Raw genomic sequence first — 26899 nt, forward strand, 5'->3', positions numbered from 1 at the left:
GGCGATTGGGCCGGATCCGGCCCCTGGGCCTTAGTTTGCCTACCCATGCGTTAGGGTGTCGGACTGGGAGAGACCTGGGTGCGAATCTCCCCCACTCCTCACAAAGCTCACTGGCTGGGACGTCAGGGGCCTCTCTCAGCCTAGAACCTACCTCACAGGGTCGTCGTAGATATCGCTTGAAGGGCGGGAGAAGCATGCACGCCACTTTGAGCTCTTCGGGTCGGGGGGAAAAAGTAGGATCCAAATGCGATAAATAAACAAGGGGGTCAGGGAATCAGCCCACCAGAATTAACCTCGCCCCCCCAAAAAAGTGGGGGTTATCCCCTTCCCAGTTCCCTCAAAGGGGAAAATTCAGCCAAAGAAGCATTCTGATCACAGATCAAAGAGCTGGGAAGGAACCTAGGGGTCATCTATTCCAACCCGCTGGCAATGCATTTCTGCAGCTCTGTGCTGAGGTTGTGGTGGGGGGGGGGGACAACACCTGTTGGACATCCACCTGCTGCCCGGGTCTTAAAGGCACCAAGCAGTGCTAGCAAAAATTATTATTTTTAAAACGGGCTTTTAAGTAAAGAGGGGAAGTGTTGGAGAGTCTTCTGGGGACGCAGGACTCCTGGGTTCTTTCCAAAGCCTTTTCCTCTCCTCCGAGCTGCTACCCACCATCTTCCTTGTCCCCCGCTCCCTCCCTCCCGCTGTTGTCCAAACCAGCTCTTGTCCGAAGCACCTCTGCGGCCCCACCCTGTGCCGCAACGTCAAAGTCCAAACCGTGAGCAAATATTGACAAGATGTGCGGCGGCGGACTCAGAGTAAGCCGGCCGCCCAAAAGTCATAAAAAGCTAAAACCTCTCTCAAACTTCAGAGATCCGCAGGCTGCCCAGACCCCGATCCCATGATCGTTTGTTTATTTATTTATTTATTGGTTGCATTTTTTAATCACAACTTTTATCTCAAAGGAGCCCATGGTGGAACACATGATTTCTTCCCTCCCTAACAACAACCGTGCGAGGTAGTTTAGGCTGAGGGGCAGCGAAGGGCTGAGGTCAGCTTCGTGGCCAAGTCGGAATTCGAACCCGGCTCTCCCGCTAGGTCCCTGTCCCACGCTCTAAGCACTACACAACACTGCCTCTCGCTGATTTTAGCTGCCTTATTGTAATAAAAGTGGCCCAAAACTGGCCAAGGGGTGGTTTCTGGCCCCTATCACTACCTAGTTTCAAAAGCATTCTTGGCAAAGGGGGCGTCCCGATTCGTTTGGACTACTGCCATGCGCTCTATGTGGGGCTACCTTTGAAGGTGACTCGGAAACTTAATGGCCGAACGATCGATTTAGATCCCTAAATTGCAGCGTGGGAGTCATTTTGGGCTCACCGCTGTCCATGGAGGCACAGGTCAGTTCTCTGTCCAGGGCGGCTGTCTGCCAGCTCTACCTGGTACGCAGGATGAGACCTTCCCTGCCTGTGGACTGTCTCGCCAGAGTGGTGCATGCTCTGGTTATCTCCCACTTGGACTACTGCCATGCGCTCTACGTGGGGCTACCTTTGAAGGTGACTCGGAAACTGCAATTAATCCAGAATGCAGCAGCCAGACTGGGGACTGGGAGCAGCCGCCGAGACCACATAACACTGGTCCTGAGAGATCTGCATTGGCTCCCAGTACGTTTCCGAGCACAATTCAAAGTGTTGGTGCTGACCTTGAAAGCCCTAAACAGCCTCAAAGGCCCAGTAGACCTGAAGGAGCGTCCACCTCCATCATTCTGCCCGGACACTGATTTCCAGCTCCGAGGGCCTTCTGGCGGTTCCCTCCCTGTGAGAAGTGAGGTTACAGGGAACCAGGCAGAGGGCCTTCTTGGTGGTGGTGCCCGCCCTGTGGAACGCCCTCCCAGCAGATGTCAAGGAAATAAACAGCTATTTGACTTTTAGAAGACATCTGAAGGCAGCTCTGTTTAGGGAAGCCTTTAACGTTTGACATTTTGTTATGCTTTTATATGTGTTGGAAGCTGCCAAGAGTGGCTGGAAAAACCCAGATAGACAGGCAACGTATGGATATATTTATATCAGGTACGTCCATCTCCCAATAGACTGCGATCTACTCACAGTATAAAAAAAAACTGGCAATGATCTACCCATTGTCAAAAAACAGGCAAACTCAGTCCTCCAGATGTTTTGGGACAACTGTTCCCATCATCCCTGACCACTGGTCCTGTTAGCTAGGGATCATGGGAGTTGTAGTCCCAAAACATCTGGAGGGCTGAGTTTGCCTATTCCTGTTGTAAAAAGACGAGCAGTGATCTACCAAAAGTTGTGGAGCTTTTTTTTAGTAGGACAAAGTTTGTAAGTTTTTTGCTTTTTTGTAAAGAGATCACTGAGCGGCCAGAGATCAACCAGGATCTACCAGGAACACCCGGCGATCTACCTGTTGGACATGCCTGATATACCGTATTTTTCGCTCTATAAGACGCACCAGAACACAAGACACACCTAGTTTTTGGAGGAGGAAAACAAGAAAATAAATATTCTGAATCCCAGAACAGCAAGAGGGATCACGGTGCGCAGTGAAAGCAGCAATCCCTCTTGCTGTTCTGGCTTCTGGGATAGCTGCGCAACCTGCATTCGCTCCATAAGACGCACACACATTTCCCCTTACTTTTTAGGAGGGAAAAAGTGACTCTTATAGGGCAAAAAATACGGTATATAAAAAGGCTGCAATGCAGGAAAATTGGAGCGCATTCATTTTGCAGCAGCACAAGAACATAAGAGCCCAGCTGCTGGGTCAAGCAGGATTCGAACTCAAGACTTACTCTCCCTTCCTGCGGTTTCTAGCAACTGGTACCCAGAAGCATTGCAGCCTTCAACTGTGGAGGCACAGCCATCCTGGCTAGTAGCCATAAATAGCCCTCTCCTCCTCCAGGAATTTCTCCAGTCCTCGTTTAAAGCCATCCAATTTGGCGGCTGTCCCTGCCTGCTGTGGCAGGGAGTTCCGCAGTTTATCTGTCCTGAATCTGTCCAGACCTTCACTTCCTTAGGTGTTTGCGGTTTGCCGTGTTATGAGAAAGGGAGAGACCTTTCTCTATCCACACTCTCACACACCTCTTTCTCCCTAAACGAAAAAAGTCCCAAATACTCTGATCTTTCTTTTTGCATGTGCAATAGTTTAGCCACGTACTGCATGATTTTTTTTCCTCTTTTAAGCAAGGCAGTGGGGTGTTATTTGGTGGGGAGGGGGTTGCCTTTGGTTAAAGACACTGGACTCTCCTCCACCGGAAGTTTTTGAGCAGAGGTTGGAGGGCCAGAGATTCCTCGGCTGCGATTCCTGCGTTGCAGCAGGTTGGTCTAGATGAACCCTGGGTGCCCCTTCCAACTCTACAATTCCACGGTTCTGCAATTTCGGGTCCGGAGAGTTTTGCACATGGTCCCCGCTTTCTTTTCTATCCACCCACCGCCTTTGCAAACAGCCGGCTTCTTCCTTCCAAAGCGTTGTTAATTAGATCCGTCAAACAGTTAGCAAAACGTTACGCTAATTCCTTCTATTGTCTGACGCTCTGCCCACTAACGCAATGCAATTCAAATCGACGGGATAAGCATACATCAGTCCTGGGAGTGTAAGATTTGCAGGGCAAGGTTTGAGCCGGCACCAAACTCTCTCTTTCTTTAGTCAAAGGAATATCTGGGCAAACAGTAGGATTATGTTCACAGAACTGTAAAGTTAGAAGGGATCCCAAAGGTCATCCAGCCCAAACCCCTGAAACGCAGGAATCTACGAAATGTTCCCAGGAGTCTGGGTTACAAATTATGAGGCTGTAACTTTAAAGCGTATGTTTCGCCCCCTCAAAGAATTCTGGGTAATGTAGTTTGCTAAGGGTTGCTGGGCGCTGTAACTCTGTGAGGGGTTAAACTACATTGCCCAGAATTCTTTGAGGTGTGTGGCGAAGTGATTGAGCCTATAGCGATCACTGTGGTTGAATTAAATCAAGTGCTCTTGTGCACAGATCCTGATTGCTGGCTTCAAACGGAAGGATCTGTTAAGAACAGGCTGGATGGGCCAAGGGCCTGATCCTGCAGGGAATGTCACAGAGAGACACCAGAATCATGCAGGGGTTTTCCCCCCCTCTCTCATCGTACTGGAACCCAGCAGATTTGTCCAAGGAAGGCTGGGAAATCCAGATCGCGCAGAAGAAGGTCGTTATATCCACACTGCGCAGAGTTAAACGTTTCCGAGCACAATTCAAAGTGTTGGTGCTGACCTTGAAAGCCCTAGACGGCCTCAAAGGCCCAGTAGACCTGAAGGAGCGTCTCCACCCCCATCGTCCAGCCTGGACACTGAGGTCCAGCTCCAAGGGCTTTCTGGCGGTTCCCTCCCTGCGAGAAGTGAGGTTACAGGGAACCAGGCACAGGGCCTTCTCGGTGGTGGCGCCCGCCCTGTGGAACGCACTCCCAGCAGATGTCAAGGAAATAAACAACTACCAGACTTTTAGAAGACATCTGAAGGCAGCCCTGTTTAGGGAAGCTTTTAATGTTTAATAGGTTATTGTATTTTAATATTCTGTTGGAAGCCGCCCAGAATGGCTGGGGAAACCCAGCCACATGGGCGGGGTATAAATAAGAAATTATTATTATTATTATTATTATTATTATTATTATTATTATTATTATTAAACTGTGGAACTCGCTGCCTCTTGAGACAGCCACCCTCTTAGAAACACAGAACCATCGAATTGCAGAGTTGGGACCCCCAACGGCCATCTAGTCTAACCCCGTGCAATGATGGGATCCTTTCCCCTGGGCGGGATCGAACCACCAACCTTCTGCTTAACAGCCAGACGCACAGACCCATTGAGCCAACTTGCGTGGCTCTCTAAAAGAGGATGAGCCTAGCCGCGGCCACCAGCCGTGACGGCTGTGCTTTAAGCTCTGAATGCTGGGGAGAGCACGGATGTTGCTCTCATGTTTTGCTTGCGTGTCTCTGCTTGGCTGCTGCGATAACAGGATTCTGGGCTAGCTAGGCCTCCCCCCTTGGGCTGACCCAGCAACCTCGTCTTCTGCGCTTATGACACATGATTCTGGCCTGCCTGCTGCGTGCTGCTACCTGCCTGCCTCAGTTCCCTCCCTCCGTCTGCGAAATGGGAACATGAGCAACCGTCGCCCCAGAAAATTTCATCTCCAAGGGTGTGTGGGTTTGGGATGATGATGATATAGCAACTTAAATGGGCTCTTGTAACCTGCAGCAGCCGGGTGCTTCAAAGCTGGGGTGTCGCTCTCAGGAATAACCCATGAGTGATGCCAGGAAGTCTAACTCTTGCATTAAGACCCAGACATTAATTTTCCTTATTAACGATCCTCCTCCTATTCCCCGGGGGGCAAGCCGGCCGTCTGTTCAGGTGAGCAAAAAGCCGGGAATGGGGATTTCCTGGGTGTTGAGATTCCTGCATTGAAGTGGGGTTGGGATGGATGACCTCTGAGGGTCCCTTTCGACTTTACAATTCTAGGATTCTATAAGAGAGAGAGATAAGGAGGAAAGAGGGTCAAAGAAACCATCTCCGAGGAGGAAGCTGATATAAGTGGGTCAGCCAGGTAGGAGGATAGAGATGAATGTGCAGAACTCAGCGTGGGTGGGGAAGGAGAGAAAGATCAAGAGAAAAAGAGGAAGAAGAAAAGTAGGTGATAGACAGAACCAACCGGAGATAAGGGAGGGGCGTAAGCGAGTCAGACAGGTAAGGGGGCAAAGGTTTCCCCATTAGGAAAGGAGCAATCTTACCTGCTGCCCCACAATCCCTCGCTCCTTGGGCACTCACCTGGATGGAGGAACCTGTGGCGATTTCCTCCCCTCTCCGGATCTTTCTTATTTTCTTCCGTCCGTCCGTTCTTTCTTTCTTTCTGCCTTCTCCTCCTCCTGGCAGTCCCAAGTCTCCTGGGTGTCGGAAACTCCTCCCTTGGGCGGAGGGAGCTCACCTGGGGCGGGACAGGTGTGAAGCAGGAGGCAGACAGAAACAGGTGGAGCCTCCGCCCTGGAGTGGGCTGGCCCTGGGTGAGATTACAGGCTCAGCAAAAAAGGCCTGCGAGTGCGCCTTTCTCCCGACGGAAGCGCAGGGTGTTTGAGGAGCGGGACATTCGCAGGGAAACCAAAATGCTCATTTACAAAGCTATTGTACAGTGGTATAGAATCATAGAATCCTAGAGTTGGAAGAGACCCCAAGGGCCATCGAGTCCAACCCCCTGCCAAGCAGGAAACACCATCAGAGCACTCCTGACAGATGGTTGTCAAGCCTCTGCTTAAAGACCTCCAAAGGAGGAGACTCCACCACACTCCTTGGCAGCAAATTCCACTGTCAAACAGCTCTTACTGTCAGGAAGTTCTTCCTAATGTTTAGGTGGAATCTTCTTTCTTGTAGTTTGGATCCATTGCTCCGTGTCCGCTTCTCTGGAGCAGCAGAAAACAACCTTTCTCCCTCCTCTATGTGACATCCTTTTATATATTTGAACATGGCTATCATATCACCCCTTAACCTCCTCTTCTCCAGGCTAAACATGCCCAGCTCCCTCAACCATTCCTCATAAGGCATCGTTTCCAGGCCTTTGACCATTTTGGTTGCCCTCCTCTGGACACGTTCCAGTTGGTCAGTGTCCTTCTTGAACTGTGGTGCCCAGAACTGGACACAGTACTCCAGGTGAGGTCTGACCAGAGCAGAATACAGTGGCACTATTACTTCCCTTGATCTAGATGCTATACTCCTATTGATGCAGCCCAGAATTGCACTGGCTTTTTTAGCTGCCGCGTCACACTGTTGGCTCATGTCAAGTTTGTGGTCAACCAAGACTCAAACTTGACATGAGCCAACAGTGTGACGCGGCACCCGACATGGTACCTCGGGTTACATACGCTTCAGGTTAGAGACTCCGCTAACCCAGAAATAGTACCTCAGGTTAAGAACTTTGCTTCAGGATGAGAACAGAAATCGCGCGGCGGCAGCAGGAGGCCCCATTAGCTAAAGTGGTACCTCAGGTTAAGAACAGTTTCAGGTTAATAATACTAATAATAATTCATTATTTATTATTTATACCCCGCCCATCTGGCTGGGTTCCCCCAGCCACTCTGGGCGGCTTCCAAAAAAATATTAAAATACTGTAACACATCAAACATAAAAAGCTTCCCTAAACAGGCCCGCCTTCAGATGTCTTCTAAATGTCAGGTAGTTGTTATTCTCTTTGACATCTGGTGGGAGGGTGTTCCACAGGGCGGGGGCCACTACCGAGAAGGCCCTCTGCCTGGTTCCCTGTAACTTGGCTTCTTGCAGGGAGGGAACCGCCAGAAGGCCCTCGGAGCTGGACCTCAGTGTCCAGGCTGGATGATGGAGGTGGAGACGCTCCTTCAAGTATACTTGGCCTTTTAGGTCATTTAGAGCTTTCAAGGTCAGCACCAACACTTTGAATTGTGCTCGGAAACGTACTGGGAGCCAATGTTGGTCTTATAAACGCCATCTCCAACTCCTTGAAAGATTCCATCAACAGAGTCTCCAAAAATTTTACACATCACTTGGGAAGACAGGCGAACTAATATCAGTGTACTGGAAGAAGCAAAGATCACCAGTGTTGGAGCAACGATTCTTCAACGTCAACTTCGTTGGATTGGTCATGTTGTGCAGATGCCTGATGATTGCCTTCCAAAGCAACTACTCTATTCCAAACTTAGAAATGGAAAGCGTAATGCTGGTGGTCAACAAAAGAGGTTTAAAGACTCTCTCAAGGCAAATCTTTAAAAATGTAGTATAAACACCGACAACTGGGAAACACTGGCCTGCGGGCGCTCCAGTTGGAGAACAGCCTTTACCAAAGGTGTCATGGGCTTTGAAGACACTCGAACTCAGGACGCAAGGGAGAAACGCGCTCAGAGGAAGGTACGCTTGGCAAATCCACACCATGATCAACTCCCATCCAGAAACCAATGTCCCCACTGTGGAAGGACGTGTGGATCCAGAATTGGCCTCCACAGTCACTTACGGACTCATTGTTAAAACCGTGTTTATGGAAGACCATCTTACTCGGCTACGAGGGATTGCCAAAGAGCTTGAGACCATCCGACGAGCACAGCAGGATCAGTGTGGTGGCCCATCATGTCCAGCGACCTGAGCTCACAGGGCCCGACCAGCTGAGGAACCCACAAGCAGGATTCAAACACAAGACCGACACTCTCCCCTCCTGTGGTTTCCAACAACTGGCCTTGGAAGCAGAGCACCAACATGGCTAACGGCCACCGATAGCCCTCTCCCCTTCACGAACCTCTTTTTGCACCATCCAGGTTGGTGGCAAGGAGTTCCGCAGTCTACCGCCAAAACATTACCACCTCTGACCCGAGAGACAGGCCAACGTGACTAGTCTCCTGGGATTATGAGGCAGGACTGTTGTTGTTGTTTAGTCGTGTCCGACGCTTTGTGACCCCATGGGCTACCAGTCCAGAAAGCACTGAATTTCTGCATTTCAGAAATTAAGGAAATGTAATTGCAATCTAAGAATGTACAGTGGTACCTCGGGTTACATACGCTTCAGGTTACATACGCTTCAGGTTACAGACTCCGCTAACCCAGAAATAGTGCTTCAGGTTAAGAACTTTGCTTCAGGATGAGAACAGAAATCGTGCTCCAGCGGCAGCAGGAGGCCCCATTAGCTAAAGTGGTGCTTCAGGTTAAGAACAGTTTCAGGTTAATGACGGACCTCCAGAACGAATTAAGTACTTAACCCGAGGTACCACTGTAATACAGATTTTCAGCCCTGTTTAGGGAAGCTTTTAATGTTTAATAGATTATTGTATTTTAATATTCTATTGGAAGCTGTCCAAATAATAAATTATTATTATTATTATTATTACAACTCAGTGTTTTTTTTTCTTTAAAAATGTTTAGGGGTACTCTCATTTTGACTCAATAAAACCACCATTTTGTAGTTAAAATCAGTAAATACAGTAAATGGACAAAAGCACAAAGATTCACAAAATGTTTAGGGGTGTGCGTACCCCTAGAAAAAAAGCACTGACTGCATTTAAATCATTTTTTAAAAAGAAAAATAAGTTAAAGGCCAGGGTTTTGTTTACACCAGGTAAAGTATAGCATTCATCTTCCAGAGAAATAAATATATAGGAGAGCATGAGACTCTTAATCTCGGGGTCTTGGGTTCGAGATGCACGTAGAACAAAAGATCCCTGCATTCCAGGGGATTGGACTGGATGACCCTCGTGGTCCCTTCCATCTACAATTCCATTATTCTTTTTTTTTTAAAGGCACCAAGGGGCTAGTTGAACAGATACGCTAAGAAAGCAGGTGAGATCTCCCAAGTCACAGAAGGGCGAATAAATTAGTTTTGAATTGGAGAGAGAGAGAGAGAGAGAGAGAATGTTCAGCCTCTGCATAAACTCTGAAAGGACGGGAGATGTTGAGCGGTGGAATAGCAGAATATATTATGCAAAACACAATGCGGAGCAAAAATCGGCAGAGCTTTCCCTTCCAAGGGATTGTCATTACATTGACAAAGGATTTATTTTATTTACTTTTTTAAAAAAGGTTCTTAAACAGGAGTCCCAGCTGCCCACACTGGGATATGTCTATTTCCTCCAGAGCTTTATGTTAGTCACCTCCGAAAACAGCTGGGAAGCCGTAAAAGGTGAGTAATGAGGCAGATGACTGAGATCCTTGCAAAAAAACCAGGGTTTTCTGGGGGCAAACAGCGGTGGCATTGATGGGAGGGCGAGAAACCCAGGGGGTCCACATTAAAAGGGGGCTCCAGGCCCACGGCTGGGTGGAGATATGCAAAAGATGGTAAGGACCTAACAAAAGCAGAAGACATCAAGAAGAGGTGGCAAGAATACACAGAAGAATTGTACCAGAAAGATATGGATGTCTCGTACACTCCAGGTAGTGTGGTTGCTGACCTTGAGCCAGACATCCTGGAGACTGAAGCCAAATGGGCCTTAGAAAGCACTGCAAATAACAAGGCCAGTGGAAGCGATGGTATTCCAGCTGAACTATTAAAAATTTTAAACGATGATGCTGTTAAGGTGCTACACTCAAGTTTGGAAAGCTCAGCAGTGGCCAGAGGATTGGAGAAGATGAGTCTACATCCCAATCCCAAAGAAGGGCAGTGCCAAAGAATGCTCCAACTACTGCACAATTTCACTCATTTCACACGCTAGCAAGGTCATGCTTAAGATTCTACAAGGAAGGCTCAAGCAGTATGTGGACCGAGAACTCCCAGAAGTGCAAGCTGGATTTAGAAGAGGCAGAGGAACCAGAGACCAAATTGCAAACATGCGCTGGATTATGGAGAAAGCTAGAGAGTTCCAGAAAGACATCTACTTCTGCTTCATTGACTATGCAAAAGCCTTTGACTGTGTCGACCACAGCAAACTATGGCAAGTTCTTAAAGAAATGGGAGTGCCTGATCACCTCATCTGTCTCCTGCGAAATCTCTATGTGGGACAAGAAGCTACAGTTAGAACTGGATATGGAACAACTGATTGGTTCCAAATTGGGAAAGGAGTACGGCAAGGCTGTATATTGTCTCCCTGCTTATTTAACTTATATGCAGAATTCATCATGCGAAAGGCTGGGCTGGAATTAAGATTGCCAGAAGAAATATCAACAACCTCAGATATGCAGATGACACAACACTGATGGCAGAAAGTGAGGAGGAATTAAAGAACCTTTTAATAAGGGTGAAAGAGAAAAGTTGCCGTAAACAATAAATAAAACATAAAAAGACACACAACCAAACTGAGCAATTTCCACATAAATCATAATAAGATATAAAGATTCTGTGTTTCAAAAGCATTTAAAAATAATCTGAACACATCCCCAAGCGTTGCAGCGACAACCTCAAAGCTTCCCTGTTGCTTAATCAGTGTGATGAGCTAATAAAAAGGCTTTGATTGCAGATTAAAAATAGAGCCCTTTTAATTAAAACGAGTCACCTGCGTTTCCCCCCCCCCCTCGTGTCCACGGGAGGCTTTTGAACAGCCCACCACCGCCTCCTGATTAATTTTTGAAACAAGAAGAGAAATCTTAATTGGAAGAGTTATGGAGTCATGAATCGATGTGCAGTCGGAATCTCTGTCCCTGTAACTTGAAGCCACGGGTTCGAGTCCTGCCCTCCAGAGCAGGAACAAACAACAAGCTTGCTATTTCCTCCATGCCACCTTCAAATATCCAAAGGGTTGTCAGTTAACACAGGGAAGATGGGAGCAAGCTTGTTTTCGGCTGCTCCAGACACCTGGTGGAGGTTTTTAAAGAGGTCAGGCAACCATTCCTGCCAGAAATTCATATCTGCAGTGCTATGACCCTGAAGGGGGCAAGACTCTTAGACTGGGGAACAAAATTTTTGTTGCATTGACACCTGCAGTTATTCCAACCTAATTTCGACGTGCTGATTTCATATCTGAAGTTGGTTTTGTTCTGTAAGCTCTAGAGGTTTTTTGCAGTTCATGTTTTTCACTTTTCACCACAATCTTTGTTTTTCCTAATGCAAGAATTTGCAATTTTATTCAACACATAGCCAAAGTAGTACAATATGAGTATAAATGTAAGTGACTTATATAGCACTGAACATGACATGTATGGCATTGAAAATAACATGTATATCTATGTACAGTTGGAGGTATGCAAAAAAAAATGTATTCCCTTGGGATACACAGTATTTGTTGTTGTTGTTTAGTTGTTTAGTTGTGTCCGCCTCTTCATGACCCCCTGGACCAGAGCACGCCAGGCACTCCTGTCTTCCGCTGCCTCCTGCACTTTGGTCAAACTCAAGCTGGTAGCTTCGAGAACACTGTCCCACCATCTCGTCCTCCGTCGTCCGCTTCACCTTGTGCCCTCCGTCTTTCCCAACATCAGGGTCTTTTCCAGGGAGTCTTCTCTTCTCATGAGGTGGCCAAAGTCTTGGAGCCTCAGCTTCAGGATCTATCCTTCCAGTGAGCACTCAGGGCTGATTTCCTTCAGAATGGAGAGGTTGGATCTTCTTGCAGTCCATGGGACTCTCCAGAGTCTCCTCCAGCACCAGAATTCAAAAGCATCCATTCTTCGGCGATCAGCCTTCTTTATGGTCCAGCTCTCACTTCCATACATCACTACTGGGGAAACCATAGCTTTAACTATACGGACCTTTGTCGGCAAGGTGATGTCTCTGCTTTTTAAGATGCTGTCTAGGTTTGTCATTGCTTTCCTCCCAAGAAGCAGGCGTCTTTTCATTTCGTGACTGCTGTCACCATCTGCAGCAATCACGGAGCCCAAGAAGGTAAAATCTCTCACTGCCTCCATTTCTTCCCCTTCTATTTGCCAGGAGGTGATGGGACCAGTGGCCATGATCTTCGTTTTTTTGATACTGAGCTTCAGACCATACTGAGGAACAAAAAAATTTTCATTTTCTTTTGCATGAAATTTTCCAACTGTTCTTATATGTTCTTTCAATGCTGATTTCAAATCTGAAATTGATTTTTGTGTACATGCTATAGCTATCTTTCAGATTCCGACTTTTGCCGATATGTCATTTTTACACTGGGGATAAGTGGACATGTTGATCTACCCTAACCACATGGTAATTATTGTTTTGCAATGATTCTTCAACATCAACTTCACTGGACTGATCATGTTGTGCGGAAGCCGGATGATCGCCTTCCAAAGCAACTACTCTATTCCGAACTTAGAAATGGAAAGCGTAATGCTGGTGGTCAACAAAAGAGGAAATCTTTAAAAATGGAGTATGAACACCGACAACTGGGAAACACTGGCCTGCGAGTGCTCCAGTTGGAGAACAGCCTTTACCAAAGGTGTCATGGACTTTGAAGACACCCGAACTCAGAACGCAAGGGAGAAATGTGCTAAGAGGAAGGCTGTTAGTATTCCTCCTCCGTGATCGCAGTCATGGGATTGTTGTCTTTCACATATGTTTTGACTCCACAGATTGGGAAGTGACGGAGACAGGATGTTTGTGTTCCTGTGTTCCGTGAAGTGGGACTATTGTCCTTTGTTCTTTTTCTCTTTGCTGTCTGATGCTAGAGAGAGAGGGAGCCATGTTGCAGTGCTCCGTGTGTGTTTAGATGTAAATAGAGTAAAGGTAAAGGTAAAGGTAAAGGGACCCTGACCATTAGGTCCGGTCGTGGCCGACTCTGGGGTTGCGGCGCTCATCTTGCTTTACTGGCCGATGGAGCCAGTGTACAGCTTCCGGGTCATGTGGCCAGCAGGACTAAGTCGCTTCTGGCGAACCAGAGCAGCGCATGGAAACGCCCTTTACCTTCCCGCCAGAGCGGTGCCTATTGATCTACTTGCACTTTGACGTGCTTTCGAACTGCTAGGTTGGCAGGAGCAGGGACCGAGCAACAGGAGCTCACCCCATCATTGCGGGGATTCGAACCACCGACCTTCTGACCAGCAAGTCCTAGGCTCTGTGGTTTAACCCACGTCACCCGCGTCCCATAAAAAAGTAGATTAGCCAAAATGCTGAGTTGCTGAGGTCTGTCACACGAACTGCGAAGACTCTGCGGATCCCTAAGTGTGCTGATGTCTGTTGGCATCGGTCGCTGTGATGTTCGGGCTGAAGAAAGCTTTTGAAGCTCCCGAATGATCGGCCAGGAGGGAGAGAACATGCCAGTCGGGCATGTGTCTCTACCAGGGTCCTACTCGAGTGTAGGATGAGCTCCTAACAAATGCACACCATGATCAACTCCCGCCCGGGAACCAATTTCCCCACTGTGGAAGGACGTGTGGATCCAGAATTGGCCTCCATAGTCACTTACGGACTCACTGTTAAAACCGTGTTTATGGAAGACAATCTTACTTGGCTACGAGGGATCGCCAAAGAAGAAGAAAAGAAGAAGAAGAAGAAGAAGAAGAAGAAGAAGAAGAAGAAGAAGAAGAAGAAGAAGGGGGTTTGGCTAGATGTGACAGGAACCCAGAAACCCACACTGGTTTGCATCTGAGAAAGTGCAGGAAAAAAAACCCCAGAGGTTTTCAAATTGGTAAATTGAGCATTTAATTGGCGGAGGCAACACTAATTAACTGGGCCTGTTATGTAATGCATTGACAGCAAAGCATCTCATTGGCACCCTCCCGCTTTCCACCCGCCATGCGCTAGCAAGGCTCACAGCGTCTCTTTCTCTCCACCAGCCGCCGGGTGCCAGTCCATAAGCGCTTGGCTGTTTCCCAGAGCCCACACACCAAACGTCGGCCTGGGGTTGCGCAGCGGTGCTTCAGATGAGCTCTGAACGGTTTGCAAAACATGGGCAGCGAAGGAGCCCGAGAGCATGAGCATGAGCCCCGGAAAAAGCCGAGCTCAGGCGAGCAGCCCTTTGCACATGCTCAGACACACCCCTTGTACATTCCGGAACTCGCTTTTGCTGGGCAGCCGTCGGCAGGCTGGCATCGTCAGGGCGTTTTTGTTTTTTGTCATTACAAAAGACTGGCCAGGCTCCCCAGGGTATCCAATCAAGTGACCATTAACAGGTAACCTGCCAGACAGGAAATAAACAACGCGCTCAGATTTCTGCTGTAGACCGCCTCTTCTGTGATGTAGGTATGATGTGTCTGGGGGTGGTCTTGGACTCCAGGGTGGGGAATTTAAAATGTCTATATAAGGGCGGACACACCTGGTGTGTGAGACGGGGGCACCTTGTTGCAACAGTTCAATAACTTACTAGCTGCTTTGCTTCTCAATATTCTCTGGTTGGCCTCTGTTATTTTCTCCGACCGATGGAGAACCTACAAAGGACTCTATAACGGTTCTTGTGTCCCCCATAAGGGAATAAGGGCAGATTTTCATTTATTACAGTGTCATCTGCAAATTTGACAAGCATCCCCTCAACTCCTTCATCCAAGTCATTTATAAAGACGTTGAACAACAACAGGCCCTTCAGCCTATATTTGTGCACCTGGTTCTTCCAGAATAGGAGAAGAGGTTGCTGGATCAGGCCTATCTTGGCCAGCACCCTGTTCTCATGGGGGTGGCGGGGGGGCAACCGGATACCCGTGGGAAACCAGTGAGCAGGATCCGACCTCAAGAACCCTCTCAGAGCATCGACATATTGGCTAGTAGCCATCGCCCTCTCCTCCTCCATGAATTTGTCCCATCCTCTTTTAAAGCCGCCCTCCTGTGGCAGGGAGTTCCACCGGTTAACGCGTGAATAAGTATTTAAAAAACCAGGCAGATTCGTCAAGGCAGGGTTCGGTTTTATGGCAAAACATTTGTAACAAAGGCAATGAAATAAATTCCCCCCCTCCCAACCCAATATGCTTCAATCTGGAACTCGTTAAAGCAGGCGATAATTTAATGGACTGGGCGTTTTAAACACAAACAGAGTTTCTTTCTTTCTTTTTTTTAAGACCCCCCGCTCTCTGATTTCCTTACCCACTGCCTGTGAGCTTTTAAATCAGCCTGGCAGTGCCTCTGTGGCTGATTGAACTGGAATATAAATAAATCTACATTTTATAACATGGGATAATTTTGCACCTAGGGAGTTATAGCAGTGGAGGGGGGGGAATTATCGGCGCTTTCTAGTGTTCCTGTTTGCAGCTGAATATGTGCTGTTTTTTCCTATATATAACTGAATAAAAATGGCTTTTTTGGAATTACATGCAGATCTGTGCATTTTTTAAAAAAGTGCAGTTATTTTGCACATGTGCTTATGGGACGCAGTCAGAGCCAAGACCTCTGTGTCCTGAACATTGCTTGCACGATGTTGGGTGTCGCCAGAATCGCTTCTTCCAGCTCGTGCCTCACGTATTTTGACTCTTATACAACGCCCCCCCCCCCTTCATGTGCAAAGGAGGAGATTATGGAGGGGCCTGCAAGCATCTTGCTCCCCTTTCCTATACCGGCCCCTCCTCTTCTCTCGTGTTCGCGCGGAGCCAAAACCTGCCAAAGAGGAAAGGAAAATATTCATCATCGGGAAACCGGTTTGCACAGACTCCCTCCCCCCTTCTCTTTTCGTTTCTTTGCAGAGTGATTCAGTCAGAAACTATGCCGGGTGCGTGTGGTGTTGTGACGCTTCTGGTGTCGTGAAACAGGTGTGGAAAACACACACACACACACACACACACACACACACACGGTTGCATCCAGAGACACTGGCTGGGAGATTCAGGGCAGAGAAAAGGAAGGATGTCTTCACATGGCACACGGTTAGACTGCGGAACTCCCTGCCACAGCAGGGAGTTGCTATTTATTTTGCCTCGAACTGCGGAGCGCAGTGAATTTGCCCTGTCCCCTTTTCAAAGCCATCCAGGCTGTGGCAGGCAGTTCTGCAGTCTAACTATGTGCCGTGTGAAGACATCCTTTATTTATTTTGCATTGTGTTTATTGCTTTCATTTTATGGATCGGCGGTCTCGTTAGAGAGTAAAATTCATGTTCAATTACTGTTTTTTAAGGGGTTGCTTTTAAAAGTCTGGAACGGATTAATCTGTTTTGCATTCCTTTCTATGGGAAATTGTGCCTCGGTTTTGGAACGCACTTTGGTTTTGGAACGGACTGCAGGAACGGATCAGGTTTGAGAACCAAGGCACCACTGTACTGCCCATTATCCCATTAATTGATGTTCTCTTATCAGCAATGCCCCTCCCCCTTTGCCCCCTCCATCCTCCTCCATGGGGTGCCCCACTTACTCGAGAGCACAAGAGACGATGCCCAGGAAAAGGCACGACCCAGAGATGGAGCAGATTAACCGGGTGATTTTTTCCAGACCTCCGCCCTCTGTGGGGAGAAAGAGAGGGAGAGAAATGCGTAGGAGAGGAAGGTATGCTTGGAAGAGACCAGGAAGGTCTTGGGTGGCTCCCAAAATAATAATAATAATAATAATAATAATAATAATAATAATAATAATAATAATAATGATGATGATGATGTGATAAAACATCAAACACTAAAAGCTTCCATAAACAGGGCTGCCTTCAGGTGTCTTCTAAAAGTCAGCTAGTTCTTTATTTCCTTGACATGTGGTGGGAGGGAGTTCAACAGGGCAGGCGCCACCACCGAGAAGGCCCTGTGCCCGGTTCTAAGGGAAAGCGGCACATACAGGGATCAAACCAGAAACCAGGATGGCGTCTGTCAATCCAGGGCTGTCCCTGGAAAACTGGCAAGTAGGGTGGACCCTGGAAAATAAAAGGGGAGGGAGGGAGGGGGCCAGGACTGGCCAAGGAGGGGTGGGAATGGCACACCCAGAGGGTTTGCATAAGAGACAGGGTGCTTTTTAATTCTGTTTTTATTCTATTTTTAGTGTTCTGTTGGGAACCGCCCAGAGCAGCCGGGGAAACCCAGCCAGACCGGCGGGGTATAATTATTATTTATTTATTTATTTATTTATTTATTTATTTATTTATTTATTTATTATGGCAGCAAAGGAGAGAGAAACTCTTCACCTGGGTAACAGGTCTTCATATCCCAGCAGCGCAGCTCTACTCTCCGGCAAGTGGTACAGTTCCACACCAAGGCTGATCCCTCTGGAAATGGGGGTCAGGAGGGAAGGGGGGTCAGGTGAGAGTCCGGGGCAGAGGCCTCAGAACCCCCCACCTCCTCTGACGGAGGGGAAGGACCATAGCTGTCAACCGTCCCTTATTTGGCGGGACAGTCCCTTATCCCAGCGCCGTGTCCCGCTGCTGTCCCTTATTGATGATATCCCTTAAATTCCCCGGGTTTCAAAGGAAGCAGCTCCTCTCCCTCCCTCCCTCCCTGCCGGCCAGGGAGGAGGGAGGCTCCAGCTGTGTTGCTTGGCTGCGTTGCTCACCCAATAAGGAGTCTGAGAACGACAGGGGAGTGGAGCTTGCATGCCTTGTGGCAATCAAATCGGCCGCCTTGCCTGGGGACTCGCCTTTGCTCAGCGCTTCCCAGCGGAGAGGGGACGGTGGTTTTCCTTGCTGCATCCCCTTTGCCGGGTTGCTGCGCTGTGGGAACCACTGCTTGAGGCTTCGTTTGGCTGCTGGCTGGGCTTTCTGCCTTTGGCTCGGAGGGGCTCAGAAGTCGAACATACCTGTGGCCTGAAAATCCCTTATTTTGGCTGCTGATCCCTTATTTTCGAGGCTGCTGGTCCCTTATTTTCAAATCTGTAAGTTGACAGCTTTGGGAATGACTCCCTCAGAAGCTGAGGTCCATGAAGCTCCATGCTGTCTACACTGGGCGGCAGCAGCCATCCTCTGCTTTTCATTAAATAAGTTGGAGTTCTTGTTATTAAATATACCAAGAAAAAAAGCACACCAAGAACTCAGGCCAATGTAAGATTCAATAGTGGGAGAGGTCCCTACTGGCAAATCAATAGTGAATAGTAACAAAAACTAATCCATTCAAAAGTACGTATTCCAACAAGGATTACAAACTCAAATAGAGATTACAAACTCAAACTCATAAGGATATGTATAACACAATAATTCTTTACAGTATTAAAAATAAGAGTTTATGAGTAGAGATGCTGTTGTTGTTGTTGTTGTTGTTGTTGTTGTTTAGTCGTTTAGTCGTGTCCTCCTCTTCGTGGCCCCCTGGACCAGAGCACGCCAGGCCCTCCTGTCTTCCACTGCCTCCCGCAGTTTGGTCAGACTCATGTTTGTAGCTTCGAGAACACTGTCCCACCATCTCGTCCTCCGTTGTCCCCTTCTCCTTGTGCCCTCCATCTTTCCCAACATCAGGGTCTTTTCCAGGGAGTCTTCTCTTCTCATGAGGTGGCCAAAGTCTTGGAGTCCCAGCTTCAGGATCTGTCCTTCCAGTGAGCACTCAGGGCTGATTTCCTTTAGACTGGAGAGGTTGGATCTTCTTGCAGTCCATGGGACTCTCAAGAGTCTCCTCCAGCACCAGAATTCAAAAGCATCCTTACCTAATTTTTAAAAGGTTGTGTAAGTTTGAAGATAAATATACAATGGTACCTCGGGTTACATACGCTTCAGGTTACGGACGCTTCAAGTTACAGACTCCGCTAACCCAGAAATAGTGCTTCAGGTTAAGAACTTTGTTTCAGGATGAGAACAGAAATCGTGCTCCAGCGGCGCGGCAGTAGCAGGAGGCCCCATTAGCTAAAGTGGTGCTTCAGGTTAAGAACGGACCTCTGGAACGAATTAAGTGCTTAACCCGAGGTACCACTGTATCCTGTTATCTCTAATTCTTATCTGTAAACTCTTACCTCTGTAATGAATTATTGTGTCATACGTATTTTTATGAGTTTGAGTTTGTAATCTCTGTTTGAGTTTCGTAATCTCTATTTGAGTTTGTAATCCTTGCCAGAATACATACTTTTGAATGGATTAGTTTTTGTTACTATTGACTATTGATTTGCGAGTAGGGATCGTCCCCTGATTTTCAGGCACTGTGTTCTCCGGGTCCTTCTGCCAGCCAGAGTTTGCGCAACTGTTTTGGGGGTCTACAACTCCCATCTTAACCTCACCACCGGACCTACTAGCTGGGGATGATGGGAGTTGTAGTCCAAAACAGATGGAGACCCAAATTTTTGGAAACCCGGCTTAGCCACAAGCCCTTCTTGCTTTGCACAGGGAAGGGGCAGCCTGGGTTCAGTCCATAGCTGTCAGTTTACAGATTTTAAAATAAGGGACCAGCAGCCTCGAAAATAAGGGATCAGCAGCCAAAATAAGGGATTTTCAGGCCACAGGTATGTTCAGCTTCTGAGCCCCTCCGAGCCAAAGGCAGAAATCCCAGCCAGCAGCCAAACGAAGCCTCAAGCGGTGGTTCCCACAGCGCAGCAACCCGGCAAAGGGGATGCAGCAAGGAAAACCACCGTCCCCTCTCCGCTGGGAAGCGCTGAGCAAAGGCGAGTCCCCAGGCAACGCGGCCGATTTGATTGGCACAAGGCATGCAGGCTCCACCCCCCAGTCGTTCTCAGACTCCTTATTGGGTGAGCAACGCAGCCCAGCAACACAGTTGGAGCCTCCCTCCTCCCTGGCCGGCAGGGAGGGAGGGAGAGGAGCTGCTTCCTTTGAAACCCGGGAAATTTAAGGGACATCATCAATAAGGGACAGCAGCAGGACACGGCGCTGGGATAAGGGACTTTCCCGTCAAATAATGGACGGTTGACAGCTATGGTTCGGTCCCTGGCCGGCAGCATCTTTGATTCAAAGGTTCAGGAGATGAGAAGTGCCTTTTGTCCAGTGGGAGCCCAGTGGGAGCAGATCAGACTTCCCCAACCAGGCGCCCTCCTGGACTTCGGGGTGCACTGCAGGAGCCCAGACGGCAGCCACCTTATGCTGAATCGGAAAACCTTGTTCCACCTAGCTTAGTGCTGTTGACACAGGTTGGCAGCAGCAATTCTCCAATACAGGAATCGCGGCTCAGAGAGGCTGCAGTTCTTGCCTGCAGTTTTTAATACATGCTTAAAAAACAACACTCATTTTTTTAAAACCACGTCACCCAAATAACCGGGATGCTATTCCTGGTGGCTGCTAACAGTTTTTAATGGATTCATCTAACCAACTACAGTGGTCCCTTGGTTCTCAAACGGCTTGGTACTCAAACAAGTTAGAACCCAAACGCTGCAAACCCGGAAGTAAGTGTTCCGGTTTGCGAACTTTTTTCAGAAGCCAAACGTGCTCCGTTTTGAGTGCCACGCTTCCGTTTTGAGTGTTACGCTGAGATCTGTCTGTTTTTGCTATTTATTTTGCGTTTTTGTGGCTTTTTGTTTTGTTTTTGTGACTGTGTGGAACCCAGTTCAGCTACTGATTGATTGATTGATTGATTGATTGATTGATTGTGTGTGTGCAGTACAGTGGTACAGTGGGTTACATACGCTTCAGGTTACAGACTCCGCTAACCCAGAAATAGTGCTTCAGGTTAAGAACTTTGCTTCAGGATAAGAACAGAAATCGTGCTCCTGCGGCGCGGCAGCAGCAGGAGGCCCCATTGGCTAAAGTGGTGCTTCAGGTTAAGAACAGTTTCAGGTTAAGAATGGACCTCCGGAACAAATTAAGTACTTAACCCTAGGTACCACTGTACATTGTTTATTGCTTTCATTTTATGGATCCATGGTTTTGTCAGACAGTAAAATTCATGTTAAATTGCTGTTTTAGGAGTTGCTTTATAAAGTCTGGAACAGATTAATCTGTTTTGCATTACTTTCTATGGGAAAGCGCGCCTCGGTTTTGGAATGCTTTGGTTTTGGAACGGACTTCCGGAACGGATTAAGTTTGAGAACCAAGGTGACCACTGTAATTGCTTAACGACCCAAGGCACAATTATTATTATTATTAGTTATTATTATTAATGTTAATCTTGACCCCATGCACGGGCTATAGTGATATTTCCACAGATAACTGAATAATAGACCAATATTCTTTTAAGCAATGTGGACATCTGTCAGGGATGTTTTAGCTGAGATATTGCAGGGGGTTGGAATAGATGACCCCTTGGCCCCTTCCAACTCTACAATTCTATGGATGTAGCCAGGGGTGGGTAGGCGAGCAATGTAATAATAATAATAATAATAATAATAATAATAATAATAATAATAATAATTTATACCCCACCCTTCCTGGTTCAAAAACCAGAACGGCTAACAACAAATTTAAAACACTTTAAAACACTTAATTATTAAAGCAGCATAAAATACAGTATAAAAACATGAATAACAATAAAAAATCAGTTAGATAGTCCCCAGGGCCAGCTGGCTGAATTGGTCCTACTTGGGCCAGCGAGGAGACCAGGGGAGAATTAGCTGTGGGGTCTCAGAGCGGGTGATCTTCATAAAAGATAAAAGGGGAGGGGAGGAAGGGGAATAAAAGATCAGGCTGAATTCAAATTAAAGGCCAGGCAGAATAGCTCTGTCTTACAGGCCTGGCGGAAGGAGGTTAAATCCTGCAGGGCCCTGGTATCCTGGGACGGAGCATTCCACCAGGTTGGAGCCACCACTGAGAAGGGATGTAATAAGGGAGGGGGTGTTTCCCCATCTTTTATAAAGGTGGGGCTCTTGATCCCAGTATTTTTCGTTCTGCCATCCCATCCCCGGAACTTACGGCAAGCCGGAGGGCACAGCGCTGGAAGAGAAAAGAGAAAAGAGGTTTATTGCAAGACACTCAGTCATCTAGCAAGCTAGTTTTCCCAGCCTTCTATCAGGGACTGGGGCTGGTCCCTGCCTTAGAAATTGTGAGGCATAGCTGTCAACGTACAGATTTGAAAATAAGGGACCAGCAGCCTCAAAAATAAGGGATCAGCAGCCAAAATAAGGGATTTTCAGGGCATAGGTATGTTCAGCTTCTGAGCCAAAGGTAGAAAGCCCAGCCAGCAGCCAAACGAAGCCTCAAGCGGTGGTTCCCACAGCGCAGCAACCCGGCAAAGGGGATGCAGCAAGGGAAACCACCGTCCCCTCTCCGCTGGGAAGCGCTGAGCAAAGGCGAGTCCCCAGGCAACGCGGCTGATTTGATCGGCACAAGGCATGCAAGCTCCACCCCCCAGTCGTTCTTAGACTCCTTATTGGGTGAGCAACGCAGCCAAGAACACAGTTGGAGCCTCCCTCCTCCCTGGCCAGCAAGAAGGGAGGGAGAGGAGCTGCTCCCTTTGAAACCCAGGAAATTTAAGGGACATCATCAGTGAGGGACAGCAGTGGGACATGGCGCTGGGATGAGGGACTTTCCCGCCAAATAAGGGACGGTTGACAGCTATGTTGTGAGGTCAGGATAGGACCCTGGAGGTTTCTGGAGCGAAGGATGCTTTTCCATCTGGGGAGTGCTGTTTCTAGTCACCCACACGCCTGATTCAGATCATTTCTCCTTTGCCCGAGGGGGCAGATTCTGAGAGGAAAAATTACCCACCCAGATGAGTGAGATTATGATTCATTCATTCATTCATTTCATAAAATCTACACACCACTTTTTTAAAAAAATGCCCTCAAATCAGGTTGCAAAGAGAAGAAAACAATGAAATGATCAGTGAAAAGAGTTTTTTAAAAACCGGCAATAAACTGAAGAGCAGATTGAAACATACACCCACGTTCTACAGGTCTGAGCAGGCTTGTCTAAGCGACAGTGGTTTTAGCAGGCGCCAAGAGGAGTACTGCTGAAGGTACTCCTGCCTGGTGTCAAGTGGCAGGGAGTTCCAGAGGTGTCGGCGCTGCCACAACAAAAGATCCGGTTCCCGGCAAGGCAGAATGGGTAGCATGTGGAAACAGCGAAAGTCCTGCCAATCCAAGCGGTCAAGTGGGGTGTTTATGGGGCGAGGCAATCTCACAGGTGAACCGGGTCCCATGTTGTTAAGGGTTTTAGATACTGAGAGCAACACCCCGTACCAAATTGGGGAAATCTCTGAGCAGAGGTGCGATATGGCGACAAAGCCTCCCTCCTTTCAGCAACTGGGCTGCAGCAGTGGGGTGCGGTGAAGTTTTTCATAGGGGAACGGTTAGGGGCTAGATTGCGTGGGCATTGCAGGGGTCAATGTCATGCGTGTGATATTGTGACGTCCTGGTGTCGCGCACGCGAGCATAAGCAAAACCGCCTCTCCTGGTATGCTCCGCGGAGGACCTTAAGGTCCACAAATGACAACATTTTGGAGGTCCCCGGTCACAAGGTCGTTAGATAGGTCTCAACTAGGACCAGGGCCTTTTCAGCACTGGCCCCGACTTGGTGGAACGCTCTATCCCAAGAGACTAGGGCCCTGCGGGACTTGACATCTTTCCGCAGGGCCTGCAAGACAGAGCTGTTCCGCCTGGCCTTCAGCTTGGACTCACTCTGACCCCTGGTATATAAATTTTCCCCTGGCTTTTTTGCTGACCCATGTAGGACCGGTATGGATAGCTGGCTCGGGTGAATATCCGATGTTTCCTCCCTTTATGGTCTTGATTTATGGGCTACTACTAAAATGAGGCTGCATTTTAAGCTGCATTTTAAGCCATATCTTAATTAACTGGTGGTGGTGGTGGTTATTGTTTTTCTATTACGTTTTATTGTAATTCATATTTGGTGCTAGCCGCTGTGAGCCCTGCCGGCGAGGGAGGGGTATAAATAAACATTTATTTACTTATTATTTATGCGTGTGATATTTTGACGTCCTGATGTCGCGCACGTGAGCATAAGCGAAACCCCACGTTTGAGGGAAAACACACTTTGCACATGCCCAGAAGCAACCTCTGTTTTTCCAGCACGTTCTGTGACTGAGATGTATTTAAACAATTTCAGAGCCAGTCCCAATACAGAGTGGGTTTCAGACTGAACATCCTTTCTCTCTTTTTTTATAAATAATATTTATAAATTTTAACATATAAATTATAATGCACACCACAGAACTTCACCACTTATACAATCTTTTTTGGACTTCCATCAGGACCTCTGATGATCCACCGTTTTTATCACTTCTTGTGCATTTCTTAAATTCATATTGCCTTTATTTATCTTAACTAACCATCCTCCCCTTTATTCATTTTTGCAACAGTTCCAATAATTCACCTCACAAAACTTCTTGCAAACCTAAAAAGGTAATTTGATCATCACAATTACTTTTCAAATACAGACTGAACATCCTTTCTCGTACCTTCTCTGCTCTGCTGTGGTATCTTGACTTCATGAAGCCAGTTCCAAAATTTTGGGAAGTCAGCGAGGCTCTGGTTTATTTCTGGCGGGGAGAAGGGATGAGAGAATGATAATCCCACTTCTGCCGCCACCAGCAGCTTCTCTAGACTGATGCAAAAGCAAGAGTTTTCACACACACCCCTTCCTTCATTTTACGCCCATCGTCCCAAGGGAGGGCCACCCTCTGAAATCTGCACAGTCCAAACTGCTCCTTACCTATAACACGAAAGACTCGGTGTGTTTTTTCCAGTAGCAGATCCAGGGACATGTCATCTGCAGGTGAGAGGGCAGAAAGGGGAGCCTTGCATGAGCCACGGTGGTCTGCAACACCTGCCACCCCCAGGCACCCTCCAGAGTGGCGCATGCTCTGGTTACCTCCCGCTTGGACTACTGCCATGCGCTCTACGTGGGGCTACCTTTGAAGGTGACCCGGAAACTGCAATTAATCCAGAATGCGGCAGCTAGACTACTGACTGGGAGACCATATAACACCGGTCTTGAAAGACCTACACTGGCTCCCAGGACGTTTCCGAGCACAATTCAAAGTGTCAGCGCTGACCTTGAAAGCCCTAAACAGCCTCAAAGGCCCAGTAGACCTGAAAGAGCGTCTCCACCCCCATCGTTCTGCCCAGACACTGAGGTCCAGCTCCGAGGAATAACGAGCTTACGAAAGTACTTCAGTGGATTCTGAAAAACTCAATCCCTCTGAAGAACTGTGGTGATATCTCCCCTTAGTTTGTCTAATTTTTAACAGCTATCTCTACTTCTTGTGGGATTGAGTTCCACAGGTCAACTATGAAGGGAGAAGCACTTTCATTTGTCCTGAACCTTCTGGCATTATATACGTGTGATTGTGTGCAGGTAGAAACCTCTAGGCTTTTGCCTAACTAGAATGCAGACCACCTAGAAATTATTATTATTATTATTATTATTATTATTATTATTATTATCTCTTCCTCTGCCCCCTTTCCCCCCTCTGGCCCCACCCACCACCAGCATGTGGACACCTGCCCCCCAAAGAGATAGCCCACAGGGAAATATAGAGGGAGCCCTACCCCTGTTGCCACCCATAAGAATATATTGTTATTATTACCGCTAATAATATTGTTCTGAGCGACTATGCTAATAGGATGCATACAGAAATAACAACAGTGGCATTCCGGTCACGCATACCAAACTAATAATAGTGATGTTGCACAATGCAGACAGAAATACTAACAGTGACGTTCCATCAATGTGTACAGAAATAATAACAGTGATGTTCTAATCATTGCCATTAAATAATAATAAATCCTGCCCTTTTCCAGACATCCCCGAAGAGCCCCCTTTTCTCTACCTAAGGCCAAGCCCAGGGAGGACTCTCTACCCCAGGGATAACTGGTACAGTTTGCCTGGCGGTAACGCTCTCGGTATTGGGCGCAGAGGTGGGCAAAGCGGGTCTTCAGGTTCTTGGAATGGAGTCCGCAGTGGATGCACCCCTCCGTCTCGGGGCTCTCGCAGGCGAGGAGCAGGAGCAGCAGAGCCAGAGTCGCGGGTGACCAAGAGCCCGGTCCCAGAGCCCTTGGAGCGGAGAACACTTTGGAAAGAGCCATCGGTGGACCCACCAGAAAAGCTGTCGGTGTGGCTGGCGGAACACGTTCCAGAACCCTTTTGGTTCTTTGGGTCGGGGTTCTAAGCTGCCGCCAGGACAACCGGTTCCAGAGTCCTGGGGCGGGGGTTCTGTTCATAAAGGGACAACTATGGCCTCGGTCCTGTATACCTGAAGGAGCGTCTCCACCCCCATCGTTCAGCTCCAGCTCTCAGGACCTTCTCTCGCTTGGACTACTGCCATGTGCTCTACGTGGGGCTACCTTTGAAGGTGACCCGGAAACTACAACTAATCCAGAATGCGGCAGCAAGACTGGTGACTGGGAGTGGCCGCCGAGACCACATAACACCAGTCCTGAGAGATCTGCATTGGCTCCCAGTACATTTCCGAGCACAATTCAAAGCAGCTTCACACCTTGAATCTTCCGTAACAATTATATTATGTGATCCACTGGGAGCAGTCAAGTACAACATTCCTTGTTTTCCTAGAGTGGACGAGCGATGGATGTTTGGTCCAACCCGTTCTAAACTTCCTGTTCCCCCTGGCCTGGAGCATCCTTCCTTTTGCATGTGACTAGTGGGTGGGCATGACCTTGTCAGACCCAGTCAAAGGCCAAGACATGCTTCTCCTATCCCTCTTCTCCATCTTCCTTTCGTCCTGTGAACTGCTGCACTGCTAGCCTGCGGTCACTAGGCAAATCTCCCTTATGGGGTAAACCTGTTTCTATATGTTTGAAACATTAAGCCTAAAGCAGTGACGGCCAAACTTGGCCCTCCAGCTGTTTGGGGACTACAGTTCCCATCATCCTTCA

General features: G+C 47.9%; 2 protein-coding genes across 3 annotated transcripts in view; both read right to left on the reverse strand.

Annotated features, from left to right (window-relative positions):
- TNK1 (tyrosine kinase non receptor 1) overlaps positions 1-5939 on the reverse strand; it is a 39994-nt gene extending 34055 nt beyond the window's left edge. Inside the window, exon 1 of the mRNA XM_082197640.1 lies at positions 5783-5939. The gene's annotated coding sequence lies outside the window, so the exon portion shown is untranslated. The remainder of the gene's footprint in view (positions 1-5782) is intronic.
- A 9234-nt stretch (positions 5940-15173) lies between these two features.
- Positions 15174-26301, reverse strand: TMEM95 (transmembrane protein 95). 2 transcript variants are annotated; one of them, XM_082197891.1, is made up of 7 exons: positions 25837-26297; positions 24717-24773; positions 24463-24543; positions 21957-21977; positions 17376-17456; positions 16623-16710; positions 15174-15875 (listed from the first exon to the last, which is right to left on the reverse strand). In XM_082197891.1, the coding sequence occupies exons 1-7, from the start codon at positions 26225-26227 to the stop codon at positions 15830-15832; spliced, it is 765 nt and encodes a 254-aa protein (XP_082054017.1). In that variant the 5' UTR covers positions 26228-26297; the 3' UTR covers positions 15174-15829. The 2 variants fall into 2 exon arrangements, with proteins under 2 accessions (XP_082054017.1, XP_082054016.1); XM_082197890.1 differs by lacking the exons at positions 15174-15875; positions 16623-16710; positions 17376-17456 and having other exon boundaries at positions 21438-21977; positions 25837-26301.
- Positions 26302-26899: the final 598 nt, after the last annotated feature.

The sequence above is a fragment of the Podarcis vaucheri genome (assembly GCF_965113315.1).
Source record: "Podarcis vaucheri genome assembly, chromosome: 13".
In the NCBI taxonomy this organism is placed as follows: domain Eukaryota; kingdom Metazoa; phylum Chordata; class Lepidosauria; order Squamata; family Lacertidae; genus Podarcis; species Podarcis vaucheri.

Bases quoted from the DNA above. Each gene is read 5' to 3' on its own strand.
- TMEM95 (XM_082197890.1), bottom strand. From the start codon at position 26,227: ATGAACAGAACCCCCGCCCCAGGACTCTGGAACCGGTTGTCCTGGCGG. The intron at 24,544-24,716 runs GTAAGGAGCAGT...TCTCCCCGCCAG, and splicing joins CCGAGTCTTTCGTGTTATAG to AAATAAACCAGAGCCTCGCT. The intron at 21,978-24,462 runs GTACGAGAAAGG...TTTCTCTTCCAG, and splicing joins ACCACAGCAGAGCAGAGAAG to CGCTGTGCCCTCCGGCTTGC.